The sequence below is a fragment of the Anomaloglossus baeobatrachus genome, chromosome 7, assembly GCF_048569485.1.
Source record: "Anomaloglossus baeobatrachus isolate aAnoBae1 chromosome 7, aAnoBae1.hap1, whole genome shotgun sequence".
NCBI classification, from domain to species: domain Eukaryota; kingdom Metazoa; phylum Chordata; class Amphibia; order Anura; family Aromobatidae; genus Anomaloglossus; species Anomaloglossus baeobatrachus.
The window spans coordinates 120,593,531-120,610,640 of NC_134359.1; the positions used below are offsets into that span (position 1 = coordinate 120,593,531).

General features: G+C 41.8%; 1 protein-coding gene across 2 annotated transcripts in view; it reads right to left on the reverse strand.

Annotated features, from left to right (window-relative positions):
- Window positions 1–17,110, reverse strand: part of LOC142245186 (aldehyde oxidase-like) — a 314,224-nt gene that overhangs the window by 194,451 nt on the left and 102,663 nt on the right. For both annotated transcript variants that reach the window (XM_075317642.1, XM_075317641.1), the window contains one exon: window positions 8,647–8,727. In XM_075317642.1, the coding sequence (XP_075173757.1) occupies window positions 8,647–8,727 (81 nt within the window). The remainder of the gene's footprint in view (window positions 1–8,646; window positions 8,728–17,110) is intronic.

The following is a 17,110-nucleotide window of genomic DNA, read 5'->3' on the forward strand; positions in this document are numbered from 1 at the left end:
TTTTACGAAATAACTTTTTCCAGAATTAGATGGCCCTGCTAGAATACAGGAGAATGGGTGCTGCAGTCTCGGGTCCATCATGATCCGCAACTAATAGCCGAATGGAAGGGTGGTAAAATCGTCTAACAGCCGGCGCTTTGTGTAAACACACTTTTGTGTTTTGCGTAATGGCCTTGTTTCGATATCCCAGTACTTTTTATTTCTCACAATACCCGATTGTTCAATGATAATACGTCTCTGGGTTTCTGCGTCACAATTACGCGGATAGTCCAGTACTAAATCTTTTAGACTGTTGAAATTAATAGATTGTGTGTTAGCAACATTGAGTGTTATACCCTTCACTTTTAAAACATTTTTATTGCCTGTTTTACAACGGCGTATGCCAGACTAGAGCTTTATTCTCTGCTGGACCGGTTGCAGGAAAGGTGTCTTTATCACGACACAGATTCAGTTATTTTTGTGCAGAGAGATGGTGAGTGGAACCCGACTTTAGGTGATTACCTGGGGGAATTGACCAGTGAGATACCCGAGGACACTTACATCACCGAATTTGTATCTGCGGGCCCAAAAACCTACGGATACAAACTCAATAATGGCAAAACTGTTTTAAAAGTGAAGGGTATAACACTCAATGTTGCTAACACACAATCTATTAATTTCAACAGTCTAAAAGATTTAGTACTGGACTATCCGCGTAATTGTGACGCAGAAACCCAGAGACGTATTATCATTGAACAATCGGGTATTGTGAGAAATAAAAAGTACTGGGATATCGAAACAAGGCCATTACGCAAAACACAAAAGTGTGTTTACACAAAGCGCCGGCTGTTAGACGATTTTACCACCCTTCCATTCGGCTATTAGTTGCGGATCATGATGGACCCGAGACTGCAGCACCCATTCTCCTGTATTCTAGCAGGGCCATCTAATTCTGGAAAAAGTTATTTCGTAAAACAGTTATTACATAATATTGAAACCCATTTTTCGCACAAACCCGATAATATTGTTTGGTTTTATTCATGCTGGCAAAAACTGTATGATGAAGTTTCTCTCTCTTTTCCCAACATCAGATTTGTGGAGGGTCTGCCGCATACATTCGTAGATGATGACTTATTCCCGCCTGACAAGGTAAATTTGACTATTGTTGATGACCTAATGGAGAGTGCTAGTGATAACTGCGAGATAGAAAAAGCATTTACCAAGTATGTACACCACAGAAACCTCAGCATTTTCTACCTGGTACAAAACATATTTTGTCAGGGTAAGAAAAGTCGCACGATAAATTTGAACACAAAGTACATGGTACTTTTTAATAATCCTCGAGATAAATTACAAATTGTTACGTTAGCACGCCAAATGTACCCCGGAAAAACGCGCTTCTTCTTAGAAGCTTTTGAGGATGCCACACGGGAGCCTTATGGGTATTTGCTGGTAGACTTGAGAGCCAATACCCCTGAGGATCTTCGTTTAAGGACGGGGTTGTTTCCACCAGCTATGCCAGCTGTATATATCCAAAAGAAAATTACTTCTAAAAACTGAATTTTACACTAAATCAGACATTCTATGCTGTGCACGCAGTGTTGTAAAGATGTCTGAGAGAATCCGGCGTAACTGGGCTCTCTTAAAAACGCTGGTGAAGGCAACTCCTGCTGTCAGAAAAACTATTTTATGCAATGCGAGCCGTGATTTAATTACAGCCATTGCAGAGATTGCATTAAACATCTTGAAAGGGCGAATTCCTCTGAAAAAGCGGCAAAAAAATATACTAAAGAAGTGGTGTAAAGCTATAAGAACCCTGAGTGATAAATCACAGCCCATAAAGAAAAAGAAACGTCTACTAAAGCAGACCGGCGGGTTTATAGGTCCTCTTTTAGGCTTTGCAATCCCGATAATAACAAGTCTACTCACGGGCAAATAATGCAACATACAGAGAAAATGTATCTAGTCCCCAAACAAGAACTAATCAAACTAAACCCTCCAGTTAGCGGCAACATACGACAGAATGTTATTCGCCGCCTTGATGATGAAATTAGCGAAATTTTACAACGTCGTGACATACCAGACGATGTGAAAATTAAAAAATATAGCGATGTACTACAGAGATACTTGGTTCATGCTAAACACGATGCGATGGAATTATCAACTTTAAAGATCATTAACACTCCCGAGTCTGATCATCAGCAATTGTCAAATTCAGACCCTAATGAAAACAAAACAGCCATTGAAATTGTAAGTCATGTAAACCAGCGATATAAAAAGAATGCAGAATTTTTACTAAACAGACTGCTGCAGAACAAAAATATTACATCGTGGAATGATAAAAACGAGTTTATTTTCAGAGGTTCTGTAATACCGGGATCGAACATGTTGGATTTAGTACGTAATACAACACAGAGCCATGCCTTGACTAACAGAAATTTACCCCAGGGATGGAATACGTTTATGCAGGCAATGGCCGAGTTAAATATACCGTCTACCATAGTGGGTAATCCCACTACTAGAGCGCTTTTAGACAGCTTAAAAATGCCCATCAATGAAGCTAGTGGCATATCTAAACCTCAGACTCTATCGACACCACGCCGTCCAATTCAATCTTTACATTCTCCATTAGGTTTGACACAAGCAAGTTTGCTGCCTAAAAAAAGGACTTTCCCGATACTGCAATCAATGTGGCTCACAATGTAACAGCTGGACTGATGAATTGTGATGCTCTAAATAATTATGTAAGAGACGTAACATATGTGTATTATTAAATAGTGTATTATGCCAGTGATTATAATTTTATATTGTACTGTTTTACAAGTGTAATGTATATGACGTTTTGCATTCCTACTGAATTGATGTGCAACTGAATGTAATTAAATTCTGAGCAATAAACTTTTTAAATTTTGATAGTGTGTCTGTCTTTCATTTATACAAACAGTATAAAACACAAACTTTCTACATGGGTGCTATAAGAGATGCGTAATAGTATAATTGGCCATATACATAATATGCCCAACCAAATTACACTATCAGAATGGGTGCTATAAGAAATGCTATATAGCATAAGACGCGTAATTTCTGAGCAATAAACTTTTTAAATTTTGATAGTGTGTCTGTCTTTCATTTATACAAACAGTATAAAACACAAACTTTCTACATGGGTGCTATAAAAGATGCGTAATAGTATAATTGGCCATATACATAATATGCCCAACCAAATTACACTATCAGAATGGGTGCTATAAGAAATGCTATATAGCATAAGACGCGTAATAGTATAATTGGCCATATACATAATATGCCCAACCATATTACACTATCAGAATGAATTCTGTATCAAACGCCTATAAAATAAATTTGGCCATATACATAATATGCCCAATCAAATTACACTAGCAGAATGAATTCTGCAACAAAACCACACTGAATAAAATGGTATGATTCCAAACAATTACACTAAATCAGATTTCTCATAATCAGTGAATAAAATAGTGGGATCCTAAGCATTTACACTATCAGAATTGCACTATCAAATCCCTAATCAAAAGCCTAATCAAAATAAAATAGTGGGATCCTAAGCATTTACACTATCAGGATTGCACTATCAAATCCCTAATCAAAAGCCTAATCAAAAGCCTATAAAATATAGGACCTGTGTAGTTGCACTATCAAATCCCTAATCAAAAGCCTAATCAAAAGCCTATAAAATATAGGGCCTGTCAGGAGAGGGGAGGGGGTGTGTTTAATACACTTTGATAGGGTTTGATAGGGGCGGGGCACCTGTCAGATTTGACGAGACATATGGCCCCCTTACTACTATTGTCCATCTGTACTATGAAGCGCCGTCCGATCAACTTTGCGGCATTTGGCTGAATCTGGGCTGAAAGTATATCCCGGTACACTTCAGAATTCATCCGGCTACTCTTGTCTGCTGTTATGTCATCAATAAACACAAGTGACCCAGTGCCATTGAAAGCCATGCATGCCCATGCCATCACGTTGCCTCCACCATGTTTTACAGAGGATGTGGTGTGCCTTGGATCATGTGCCGTTCCCTTTCTTCTCCAAACTTTTTTCTTCCCATCATTCTGGTACAGGTTGATCTTTGTCTCATCTGTCGATAGAATACTTTTCCAGAACTGAGCTGGCTTCATGAGGTGGTTTTCAGCAAATTTAACTCTGGCCTGTCTATTTTTGGAATTGATGAATGGTTTGCATCTAGATGTGAACCCTTTGTATTTACTTTCATGGAGTCTTCTCTTTACTGTTGACTTAGAGACAGATACACCTACTTCACTGAGAGTGTTCTGGACTTCAGTTGATGTTGTGAACGGGTTCTTCTTCACCAAAGAAAGTATGCGGCGATCATCCACCACTGTTGTCATCCGTGGACGCCCAGGCCTTTTTGAGTTCCCAAGCTCACCAGTCAATTCCTTTTTTCTCAGAATGTACATGACTGTTGATTTTGCTACTCCAAGCATGTCTGCTATCTCTCTGATGGATTTTTTCTTTTTTTTCAGCCTCAGGATGTTCTGCTTCACCTCAATTGAAAGTTCCTTAGACCGCATGTTGTCTGGTCACAGCAACAGCTTCCAAATGCAAAACCTCACACCTGTAATCAACCCCAGACCTTTTAACTAGTTCATTGATTACAGGTTAACGAGGGAGACGCCTTCAGAGTTAATTGCAGCCCTTAGAGTCCCTTGTCCAATTACTTTTGGTCCCTTGAAAAAGAGGAGGCTATGCATTACAGAGCTATGATTCCTAAACCCTTTCTCCGATTTGGATGTGAAAACTCTCATATTGCAGCTGGGAGTGTGCACTTTCAGCCCATATTATATATATAATTGTATTTCTGAACATGTTTTTGTAAACAGCTAAAATAACAAAACTTGTGTCACTGTCCAAATATTTCTGGCCCTGACTGTAGATGTTGGTTTGCCCCTCCGTGGGTAGGGGGTTTGGTGGTCCCGGGGCCCAATGTGATGGGGAGTTAGGATGGTGGAAAGGCGGGTTATGGGGCCTGTGGAGGTGCAGTGATGCAGGGGCAGCGCTGTGCCGCACGGCACGGAGGTACTCACTCAGCCCAAGGATGATGACACAGTTCACGGTAAACAAACGGCTGGTTGGACGGGTCCCTCGGACGGCTGCGGTGTAGATGTTCCCTGCAAGTTAGCGGTGACTGTCTCTTCCCTGCACCTAGAAACGGTTGATGGTAGCGATGGATTCCCACCGGTAACCCGCTCCCCGACTTGGATATGAGCCGGAGGAGCCCCTCTCTTGCCCGCAGGCGCTGGCCCTGGGAAACTGGTGCCTTGGCGGTGGCGGTGTCTCCCCTTCACGGTCGGACTGTTGCCTTCAATCGGGACTTTGCTGCTGGGAGACCCGGAGGTCCCCTTCACTGACGGATTTGGCAAATTATGGCAACTCCTAGCCTTGCCGGGATCCGAAAGGTCCCTGCCACTGGTGCTGGCTTCTCTTTGTATACCGCTCCGGTACCGCCGGACCACCACCCATCCACGGTCCTTTCGGCAACCTCCGATCAGCCTCTCCTGCAGACGGTCACCGCCGTCTGCCAACCTTGCTGTCTCAGTCCGGGGCACACACCCGGACCAACTTCAGGCTTTCAAACTGTCACTTTTTCCCTCTTCCACTTCCTTCTACCCCCAAACTCTATCTTCAACTAGACTCGACTGCCTGGTTTTCCCGCCTCCAGGACTGTGAACTCCTCGGTGGGTGGTGCCAATCACCTGGCCCACCCCCCTGGTGTGACCATCAGCCCCTGGAGGAGGGCAACAAGGATTTGTGTTTTGACCTTGGTGTTCCTGCAGGGAATGTGGGGTGCGTGTGGTGTTGTGACCTGTGACCCCTGGCTTGCTCAGGGCGTCACATACCCACTAGTCAGCTTCTGGCCGGGAACATGCATATTGCTCAATTGCGGTCACGTGTCTGCCGTTATCAGCTCAGAAACCGGCAAAACCTTGCAGTGCACAGTATGTTCTGTGAGGATGCATAGGTCTGCAGTCACATGGAGCGACTGCAGATTTATCATTTTAGACCGGACAACCAATTTAACTAATGTTTTTCTTACTTTACCTGCTGGAATCCATTGTAGTATTAGGCGGCAAATTTACAGAAGGAATATAGGCTAAAAACCAACATTATATGCTTATGTATATGGGCACATGGATGGAATAGTGTGAATCCCCATACCTGGGACCCTTCACCATGAGGCAGATAGCTGCTAACAACCAGGGGATCTCACTTTGGTGAACTGGGTCAATGCATATATTACAGACAAGAATACATTTTAAAAATGTATAGTTGACTACATCATTTTCTGGTGAGATGAACCAGTGCCTGTGATGGCTAAATTAATTTAATGAGCATTGTTTTTACTAGTATCTCCAATGTCAGGTCCCAGATTTTGATCAATGACCTGTGTCTGCCATGAATCTGCTCATGCTCCTGTCATTCACAGACATATTAGCAGTACCCAAACTCCAGTCTTCACAGACCCCAACACTATGGGGGTGCATTCTAATATATAGAAGACTATGGCGGTGCATAACAATATATGGGGGACTATGAGGGTGCATTATAATATATGGAGGACTATAGGAGTGCATTAGAATTTATGGAGCTCTATTATAATATATGAAGTACTATGGAGTTCATTATACTATATGAAGGACTACGGGATGCATAATACCATATAGATGATTATAGGATGTACATTGTAATATACGGAGGTCTATGGGGTGTGCATTATAACATATAGAGAGCTGTGGGGTGTGCATTATACTAACTCCGGCGCTGGGTGCAGAGCACTTGCGACTCCAGAGACCGGAGCAGTGGGGGAAAGAGAAGAGTTGATTATTATTATTTTTATGTTTTTAAGTTAGTGAGTTCAGCAGTGGCCAAAGGCGTTAATACTATAGGGATGACTATGAGGTATGCATTATATCATTTGGAGGACTATGGGTGTGCATTATAATCTATGGAAGACTATGGGGGTGCATTCTTATATATGGAGGTGCACTATACTATAAGGAGGACTCTGTTGGTGCATTATAAATTATGGAGGACTATGGGGCGTATTATAATATATGGATGACTATGGGGGTACATTATAATATACGGAGGACTAAGTAGGTGCATTATAATATATGTAAGACTATGGGGGATGCATTATACTGTAATATATACAGGAATATGGGGGGTGCATTATAATATATGGAGGACTATGGGGTGCATTATACTATGTGGAGAACTATAGGGTGTGCATTATAATATATGAAAGACTATGGGGTGTGCATTATAATATATATAGGATTATGAGGGGGAATTATAATATATGTTGGACTATGGGGGATGCATTATAATATATACAGGATTATGGGGGGTGCATTATAATATATGGAGGACTATGGTGGGCATTATACTACATGGAAGACTATGGTGGGCATTATACTATATGGAAGATTATGGGGTGCATTATGCTATATGGAGGATGGGGGGTGCATAATACTTTGTTGGATTATAGGGGTTCATAATATTATATGGAGGACTATGTGGGATCAATTATACTATATGGAAGCCTAAGTGGGGGCCATTATAATATTTGGAGGGCTATGTGGAGGCCAATATACTATTTTTGGAGGGCTACTAAGGAGCCTTTACTTTATAGACGTCTATTTGAGGGCCATTTTACTGTATGCAATCAATAATAAGTGTGATGGTTTGTGCGGGGTCCATCATGCTGTGCGAAGGGCTGTGTGGCAGCCATTATACTGTTGGAAGGCTAGTGGGGGCATTATACATTGTAAATAGGTGTGGGAGCCATTATACTCTATGTAGGCCCCTTATACTTGCATGGGGGAGATGTGTGGTGGTCACATTTCGGGATCATGCTGTGTTGTGGTCACCATGATATGCCAAGGTAGTTTAGGGTGGGTACAGTAGAGTAATCATACTGTGCATGTGGAGGGCACTGCGGAGGAATTCACTGTAGGAGTATCATACAGTGTTTGTGGGGCACTTTTGTTGGCATCATACTCTATGGGTACAATGAAAAGGGGCTTCATTAGGAAGAAAATTACTTTGTAAGGGCTGTCAAATTGTGAGATATGGTCTTATGTGACCCAGATGAAAATTAATTAATTGTTTGATTAATATTCTTTACCATAAGCCTTTGGAGACAGCTTATTGGTGAGACATGAACATTCAATTCCCCGGCAACAGCTCTTGTGGGCAATTCTGAAGTCAGCAGCCAATTGCACGCTCCCTCAAAACTTGCAATATCTGTGGCATTGTGCTGTGTGATAAAACTGCACATTTTACAGTGGCCTTTTAATGTGGCCAGCCTATGGCACGCCTGTGCAATAAAAGCAAAGAAGTGCTCACTAACACAGATTTAGACAAATTTGTGAACAATATTGGAGAGAAAAAGGCCTTTCGTGTTTATACGTGTATATAGTATATAGAAAAAGGTCTTAGATATTTGCATCCAGCTCATGAAAAATGGGAGCAAAACCAAAAGTGTTACTTGAATATTTTTGTTCAGTGCAGAAAATCGTCAAGTCTAAAAGGAGTTAAAAACATAAATTGTAAACATATCTTCAAATTGTAAAGACTGAAAAACATTTAAGTATTTTTTACCATAAGTTCAGGAGGAAATATTAATTCCTGTGTTGGGTCCAATGGTAAAAGCTCTTCTTTATTTAAAAATAATGTAGTTATCTATAGAAACAACGTAATTAGACAATCTCAACAACACATTATTTATATAATGTTCATAGAAAGCCTAAATAATATCACAACAATAGGTATAACACAAATTTAAAAAAAAGTTAAAACGTGCAGGCAAGAATGCCATGATTTGTAAATCTCTTCTAACCATATTTAATTCACAACAGAATGTAGAACCCAAATCAGAAGGTGGAAGTTAGTTCAAATTGAAGTCTATTGATATCATATAAATAACATTTCGCTTTGCAGAGAAAACAATTCAAAACAAAATACGCTCAGAAAACGAAATACAGAGCATACTACATCAAAATATTATCAGTTATATAATGACTTTCTTAATTCACTCTGCATCAATAATAAAATCTGAGTCAAGAAATTAAGAAACAAGACTTAAGCCCGCTTTACACGCTTCAATATATCTCACAATCCGTCGTTGGGGTCAAGTTGTAAGTGACGCACATCCGGCATCGTTTGTGAGGTATCTGCGTGTGACACCTACGTGCGATCAGGATTGAACGCAAAACCGTTGATCGCAAACAGATCGTATTTTTGTCTAGAATTGAACGTTTTGTTGCACGAACCTCGTCAATTGAAACGTGTGACATCCCTCATACGATTTTGATGTCTGAGGCTATGTGCGCAGGTGTGCGCTCTGCACCGCAGCTTAAAAAAGGTCCGCTTCAGAGCGCAGCTGAAAAGCTGCGTTCTGAAGCGCCTCACAATGTCTGTCATTCACTAATCTCTGTCAGTCGGTCACTATGTCTGTCCCTCTCTCTCTGTCCATGTCAGTCTATCCCTCTTACCCCCTCTCTCATACTCACCGATCCCCGATCACCGGCGCGGCGCTGCACGGCATTCACAATGCTGCGGCGGCTTTTACTATTTTGAAAAAGCCGGCCGCTCATTAAACAATCTCGTATTCCCTGCTTTCCCCGCCCACCGGCGCCTATGATTGGGTGCAGTGAGACACGCCCCCATGCTGAGTGACAGGGGTCTCACTGCACCCAATCACAGCAGCCGGTGGGCGTGTACTGTGCAGTAAAATAAATAAATAAATAATTAAAAAAAACGGCGTGCGGTCCCCCCATTTTTAATGCCAGCCAGATAAAGCCATACGGCTGAAGGCTGGTATTCTCAGGATGGGGAGCTCCACGTTATGGGGAGCCCCCCCACCCTAACAATATCAGTCACCAGCCGCCCAGAATTGCCGCATACATTAGATGCGACAGTTCTGGGACTGTACCCGGCTCTTCCCAATTTGCCCTGGTGCATTGGCAAATCGGGGTAATAAGGAGTTAATGGCAGCCCATAGCTGCCACTAAATCCTAGATTAATCATGTCAGGCGTCTCCCCGAGATTCCTTTCATGATTAATCTGTAAGTTATAGTAAATAAACACACACAGCCGAAAAAATCCTTTATTAGAAATAAAAAACACAAACATATAACCTGGTTCAACAATTTAATCAGCCCGAAAAAGCCCTCCATGTCCGGCGTCATCCAGGATGGTCCAGCGTCGCTTCCAGCTCTGCTGCATGGAGGTGACTGGAGCTGCAGAAGACACCGCCGCTCCTGTCACCTCCATGCAGCAACTGAAGACAGCCGCGCAATCAGCTGAGCTGTCACTGAGGTTAACCGCTGTCACTGGATCCAGCGGTTGCCGCGGGTAACCTCAGTGACAGCTCAGCTGATCGCGCAGCACTCTTCATTTGCCGCGTGGAGCTGTCAGGAGCGGCGGTGTCTTCTGCAGCTCATTTCACCTCCATGCAGCTGAGCTGGAAGCGACGCTGGACCATCCTGGATGACGCCGGACATGGAGGGCTTTTTCGGGCTCATTAAATTGTTGAACCAGGGTATATGTTTGTGTTTTTTATTTCTAATAAAGGATTTTTTCGGCTGTGTGTGTTTATTTACTGACACTTACAGATTAATCATGAAAGGAATCTCGGGGAGACGCCTGACATGATTAATCTAGGACTTATTGGCAGCTATGGGCTGCCATTAACTCCTTATTATCCCGATTTTCCAAAGCACGGGGACAAATCGGGAAGAGCCGGGTACAGTCCCAGAACTGTTGCATCTAATGTATGCGGCAATTCTGGGCGGCTGCTGACTGATATTGTTAGGGTGGGGGGCTCCCCATAACGTGGAGCTCCCCATCCTGAGAATACCAGCCTTCAGCCGTATGGCTTTATCTGGCTGGCATTAAAATTGGGGGGGACCGCACGCCGTTTTTTTAAATTATTTATTTATTTTACTGCCCAGTATAGACACGCCCACCGACTGCTGTGATTGGGTGCAGTGAGACCCCTGTCACTCAGCGTGGGGGCATGTCTCACTGCAACCAATCATAGGCGCCGGTGGGTGGGGAAAGCAGGGAATACGAGATTGTTTAATGAGCGGCCGGCTTTTTCAAAATAGTAAAAGCCGCCGCAGCAGTGTGAATTGCCATGCAGCGCCGCGCCGGTGATCGGGGATTGGTGAGTATGAGAGAGGGGGGAAACTTCAGTCACTCGGGGGATTAGCGGTCACTGGTGAATCCTTCACAGGTGACCGCTAATCAGTACTCGACACAGACAGAGCCGCGGTATGAGGATGAAGTCGGGTGAAGTTCACCCGAGTTCATTCTCATCGCGCAACTCTGTCGGCTGTCAGCCGACATTTATAAACGACATTGTGCATCACACACACGGACATTCCACACGGAAATTCCACGTACACATACACGTTCATTCTACACACAAACACGGCTAGCATACGCAATTCACACAGATGTCACACGGACCATAAAAACGGACACAAAAACGGGACACGGACCCGAAAAATGGCCCGTAACACACGTGCGTGTTTTTCACGGACGTGTGAAGGAGGCCATAGCCATATTTTATTCACAACAGAATGTAGAACCCAAATCAGAAGGTGGAAGTTAGTTCACATTGAAGTTTATTGATATCATATGAATAACATTTCGCTTTGCATAGAAAACAATTCAAAACAAAATACGCTCACAAAACGAAATACAGAGATACTATATCAAAATATTATCAGTTATATAATGACTTTCTTAATTAACTCTGCATCAATAATAAAATCTGAGTCAAGAAATTAAGAAACAAGACTTAAGAATGTAAGAAGTAGAGGGGAAGCTACCAGAGAGGGGGTGGTTGGGATATGAGAGGAGAGTTTAACCCTCCGTCACATACAATAGGCCTGACAGGCACATCTCTTTTACTTTCATTTCTCCTTCCTCACCAGATTGTGAGGAAATCCCCTCCCTCCAGGTAGTCTCCTGTCTCTAGCAGCTCTGTGAAACCTCATACCACAGTTGGATTGCAGAGCTTCAGGAGGACAGATATAACTGCGCTAATCTCTCAGGCTCATTGTATGTGAACACGTCACACTCAATAAGCTTGGTATTTTATGTTTTTATTCATCACATGCTCTGCAAGTGTAATTTTTCTGGGGAAACTTCAGGATCTAATTCTGATTGAATATGTGTTTAATAGTACTTAAGGTACCTTAAAATTAAGTTTGTTTCCATAAATTTTCTTTGTAGAGTTTTTTGACAGAGTTGAACTGGGGACTATTTGGCGGGAGTTTTGAAATGTTTGTATTTCAGACTTATTAGTTTTATGTTAAGTAAATGGGTTTTTTTTGCACCTGATTATGTGTAGTCTCTTTTATTACATCCCTATGAAGGTCACTGATCACTTTTAGAGCACTGAAATTGCAAACATTAGATATTATAGGTATTTTTCTAGCCTGCGCCTGACAGTCACATTGTATGTGAACTCGTTAGAACCGATATTGTATGTGACGGAGGGTTAAGAAAGCTTGGGGAAGTATAGAAAGAAAGAGAAGAGAGGTAAAAACACAAGGAAAGCTTTGGGGATTGAATGACCTGATCCACCCAGCCACCACCCCCCCACCTCCCATCAGCCAGCACAAACTCCACTCAGGCCACACCCAGCAGCTAATTGTCTGAGTAGTCTCTAAAAAGGATCCATGGAGACCAAAGATCTAATACCTTGGTCAAAGTGTCAGTTATTTGTCCTACCAATTCTACCATTCTAAATACTGTGTTCACCTCCTGTAACAATTCTGCCACAGAGGGAACCTGTGTCTGTTTCCAGTATCTGGGGTTCAGACATCTCACTGCCACCAGGACGTGACATAATAATAAACTGTTTTTAAAACAAGATATAGACCAGTCACATAATGACAATACGGCAAGTTCGGGAGAAGAAGTGACTTTGCGTGTGGAGAGTAGATTAATTAGGTTGAACACCGCCTTCCAAAATCCCCTGATAGCTTCACATGCCCATCAGATATGCATGTATGATCCTCTATCATTTAAGCACCTCCAGTAAGTGTCTGGGGTCGAGGGAAACATAGTATGTACAGTTGTGGGGAATCTGTACACCTATATAAAATCTTAAAGCCCCTCTCCTGAGGCAAGGAACTCATGGATGCTGTTTGAGTGAAAAGGAGAACCTTTAACCTGTCCGCCGCAGACAGAGACCCGTCCAAATCTACCTCCCACTTGGGAAAGAAGCTAGGAGGATCAGCCTGCACATATCATCCCTCCAAAAAGATTTTATAAAGTAATGAGATGACATGTTCCGGAGGGTTATTCGCTAAGCAAAGAGTTTCAAAGGGTGTGAGCTTGCGGAACAGAAGGTGGAAGTTGGACATTTTTTTTTTATCTAAATCCAATACAAAAATAAATGCATAGAAAGGAATTTTAGCTAGTGCTTAATGTCTTATATTTTTTTTTATCAAAAAAGACCAATACAAAAAAATTAGTATACAAAGAATTTTAACCAGGGACCATATAAATAAATAACAATCAAGGATTCGAAAATTCTTGTGTGGAATGAAGATATCAATAAATTAGTTGACAATCATTTTACAAAAATCAACTATACAATATTCCACAGAAACACTCCCAAAGTTAAATGGCCTCTAAAGTGCTTATGAGAGATACCACTAGCAGCAAAAAGGGGAAGATAAACCAGAGTTTTCCTTACATGTCTGCCATGGGACCCCCTTGACGTTCGTTTTGTGTGTCCTACTTCCTCAGAAGGGAACACATGAAACGTATGTCAAGGGGATCCTGTGGCAGGCATGTAAGATATACCCTATATCCACTTGTTAATGATTCTCTGTGACTTTTCACATAACAATGTGAATAGGGAATTTAACCCTTTAGTGAAATTCTGGTTTATCTGCCCTTTTTTGCTGCTAGTGTTATCACTCATATGTACTTTAGAGACCCTTTAACTTTGGGAGTGTCTCTGTGGAATATATCGTATAGCGGGCTTTTGGAATATGATGGTCAACTTAATTATTGGTATCCTCATTCCACGCTAGAATTTTCTAATCTTGATTGTTATTTATTTATATGGTCCCTGGTTAAATTCTTTGTATACTATTTTTTTGCATTGGTCTTTTATGTTAAAAAAAAATTATAATGCATTAAGCACTAGCTGAAATTTATTTATATGCATTTATTTTTGCATTTGTTTTAGATGAAGACATTTTTCTAACAAGCACTTGTCCTTTAGTATATTGATAGAAATGATTGGATTTTGTGTATTTTTCTTGGCAGACAAATAACAGAATATAGGTTTATCTAAATTGATTCAATTAAATGCTATCAGTGGTATTTACTGAATGATTCACGAGACCAACTAAAAAATTAGATATTTGCAATCTGATTAATTAATATCTTAGTGGTTTTGGATATTTTTACCAATATAAATTATTGTATGAACTATCCCGTTTATTTATAATAAAGTTTTGATAATTTTGTCTGCCTGGGAATTTGGTATTTTTATCCTTTCTCTGTATATTTTATCAATGTAATGTTCATGTTTATGTGTAATAAAGATTATCAATTTGTCAATCTGTTTTTGTGTCTCTATATTGGGGAACTGGGTAAAAAAGAGCTTGTCAGAGAGGCAAAGTTTATCAGAAGCAAAGATGGTCAGAGGTTGGCAAATTTGTGACCAACTACTTCTAAAATAGCAGAACAATTTCAGAAAAATGTTTCTCAATGTTAAATTTCAAAAATATTGAATATTCCACCATTTAAAGTATATAATGTCATCAAAAGATTCAGACATTCTGGAGAAATCAGTGTGATAGAAGACAATGGTGACGATCAATATTGGATGCTTATGATCTCCAGGCCCTCAGGAGGCACTGCATTTTACGCAGACATGATTCGATTGTGCAACTCACTGCATGGGCTCCAGAATACTTCCATAAATCAATGTCTGTAAATTCAGTTCACCAAGCAATCCACAAATGCAAGTTAAAGCCCAATCATGCAAAGAAGAACTCACAAACTGTATCATCACACTCCAGAAATGCTGGTGTTTTCCCTGGTTCTAAGCTCACTTAAAATTAGAGATGAGCCACCCCTCTGGCGTTCGAGTTCAGTTCGGTTCGTCGAACGGAGGCCCCGTTCGACGAACGTTCGACGAACCATTCGACGAACCACTCGAACCCCATTGAAAACAATGGAAGGCAAAAACAAACACATAGAAACACATTATGCATGTACACATATAGTTAATAAACATTGCCATAACACTTACAGGTCCCTGCGACGCGTCCTGCTCTCTGTCTCCCGCTGCTTTTCCTTCCAATAATCGCAGCGTCCTCCCAGTAACCAGCACTGATGAAAGGACCTATCGTGACGACAAAATAGCATGTGACCAGTCACGTGTCTATTATCTCATTGGCTACAGACTGGTCACATGGCTAGATGTCATTGCTAGGTCCTGTCAGTACATCTCTCCGGTACTCGGTGATCGTTCAAGCATCTCCGTGTACCGGCGAAATGCTCTGGCACATGGTCGACTCCCCGTTCCTGCATGTGTGCGCTCTTTACAGAGTCAGCCCACATGCAGGGACTAGCTGTCACAGCCGGTAAATAGCGGCACCGGGAATCACGTGATCGGAGCACCGTTGCTATGGTAACCCGCCTGTCAGCGGTGACGTCACCGCTTACAGCACGCAACTTCTGCTCACTCACTGAGTGAATAGACTGCACGGGAGCAGCAGCGTTCTTCCTCCTATGGTGTGCTGCCTAATGTAGCAGAGCTGCATGGGTTGAAGGAGAAAGAAGACAGAAGACCAGGATAGTGGAGGGGTGACATGGAGTAATAAACATGGAGTCTCTAAGTGTGTCTGTGTATTTATTTCTATTAAAGTATTTTTTCTCTGTGCGGTGTCTTTTTTTTAACCCTTTATTGGAGATTCTTAATGGCCGGGTCAAACTTGCCTGACATTAAGAATCTCTGGCTTAATACTAGCTAGTAAAACAAAGCTAGTATTAACTCATTATTACCCAGAAAGCCACCCGGCTTCAGGGCTGCTGGAAGAGTTGGATACAGCGCCAGATTATGGCGCTTCTATGAAAGCACCATTTTCTGGGGTGGGTGCGGACTGCAATTCACAGCAGAAGGGCCCAGAAAGCTCGGGCTAACCTGTGCTGCGGATTCCAATCCCCAGCTGCCTAGTTGTACCTGGCTGCATACAAAAATGGGGCGAAGCCCACATCATTTTTTTTTTAATTATTTCATGAAATTCATGAAATAATTAAAAAAAAGGGCTTCCCTATATTTTTAGTTCCCAGCCGGGTACAAATAGGCAGCTGGGGGTTGGGTGCAGCCGTACCTGCCTGCTGTACCTGGCTAGCATACAAAAATATGGCGAAGCTCACGTCATTTTTTTTTAGTTTTTTGGCAAAAAAAAAAAATGCTTCCCTGGATTTTCCATTGCCAGTGAAGGTAACACCAAGCAGTGGGTGTTAGCAGCCAGTAGCTGCTTGGATTACCCTTAGCTAGCAATACAAAAAATGCAGCGGGAGCCCATATATTTTTTTTTTTATTTATTTAAATAACTAAAAAAAATGGGCTTCCCTGTATTTTGATTGCCTGACATCACAGTACTTTAAAAATAAATCATTAAAAAAATGACGTAGCGCTCCGCTGTATTTTTGATTCTCAGCGCAGATAAAGCAGAGAGCTACGGGTTGCCACCCCCATCTGACTGGCGTTACCTTGGCTGGCAATCAAAATACAGGGAAGCCCATTAATTTTTTTTTATTTAAAAAAATAGTTTTAAAAAAAAAATGACGTGGGGTCCCCCCACTTTTGATAGCCAGCTAGGGTAAAGCAGACGGCTGTAGCCTGAAAAACCACAGCTGGCAGCTTTACCGTGGTTGGTGATCCAATGTGGAGGTCACCCCAGGCTCTTTTTTATTTTATAAATAATAATAATTACAAAAAAAAAGTAGGGTCCCCCCAAATTGGATCACCAGCCAAGGTAAAGCGGACGGCTGTGGTCTGGTATTCTCAGGG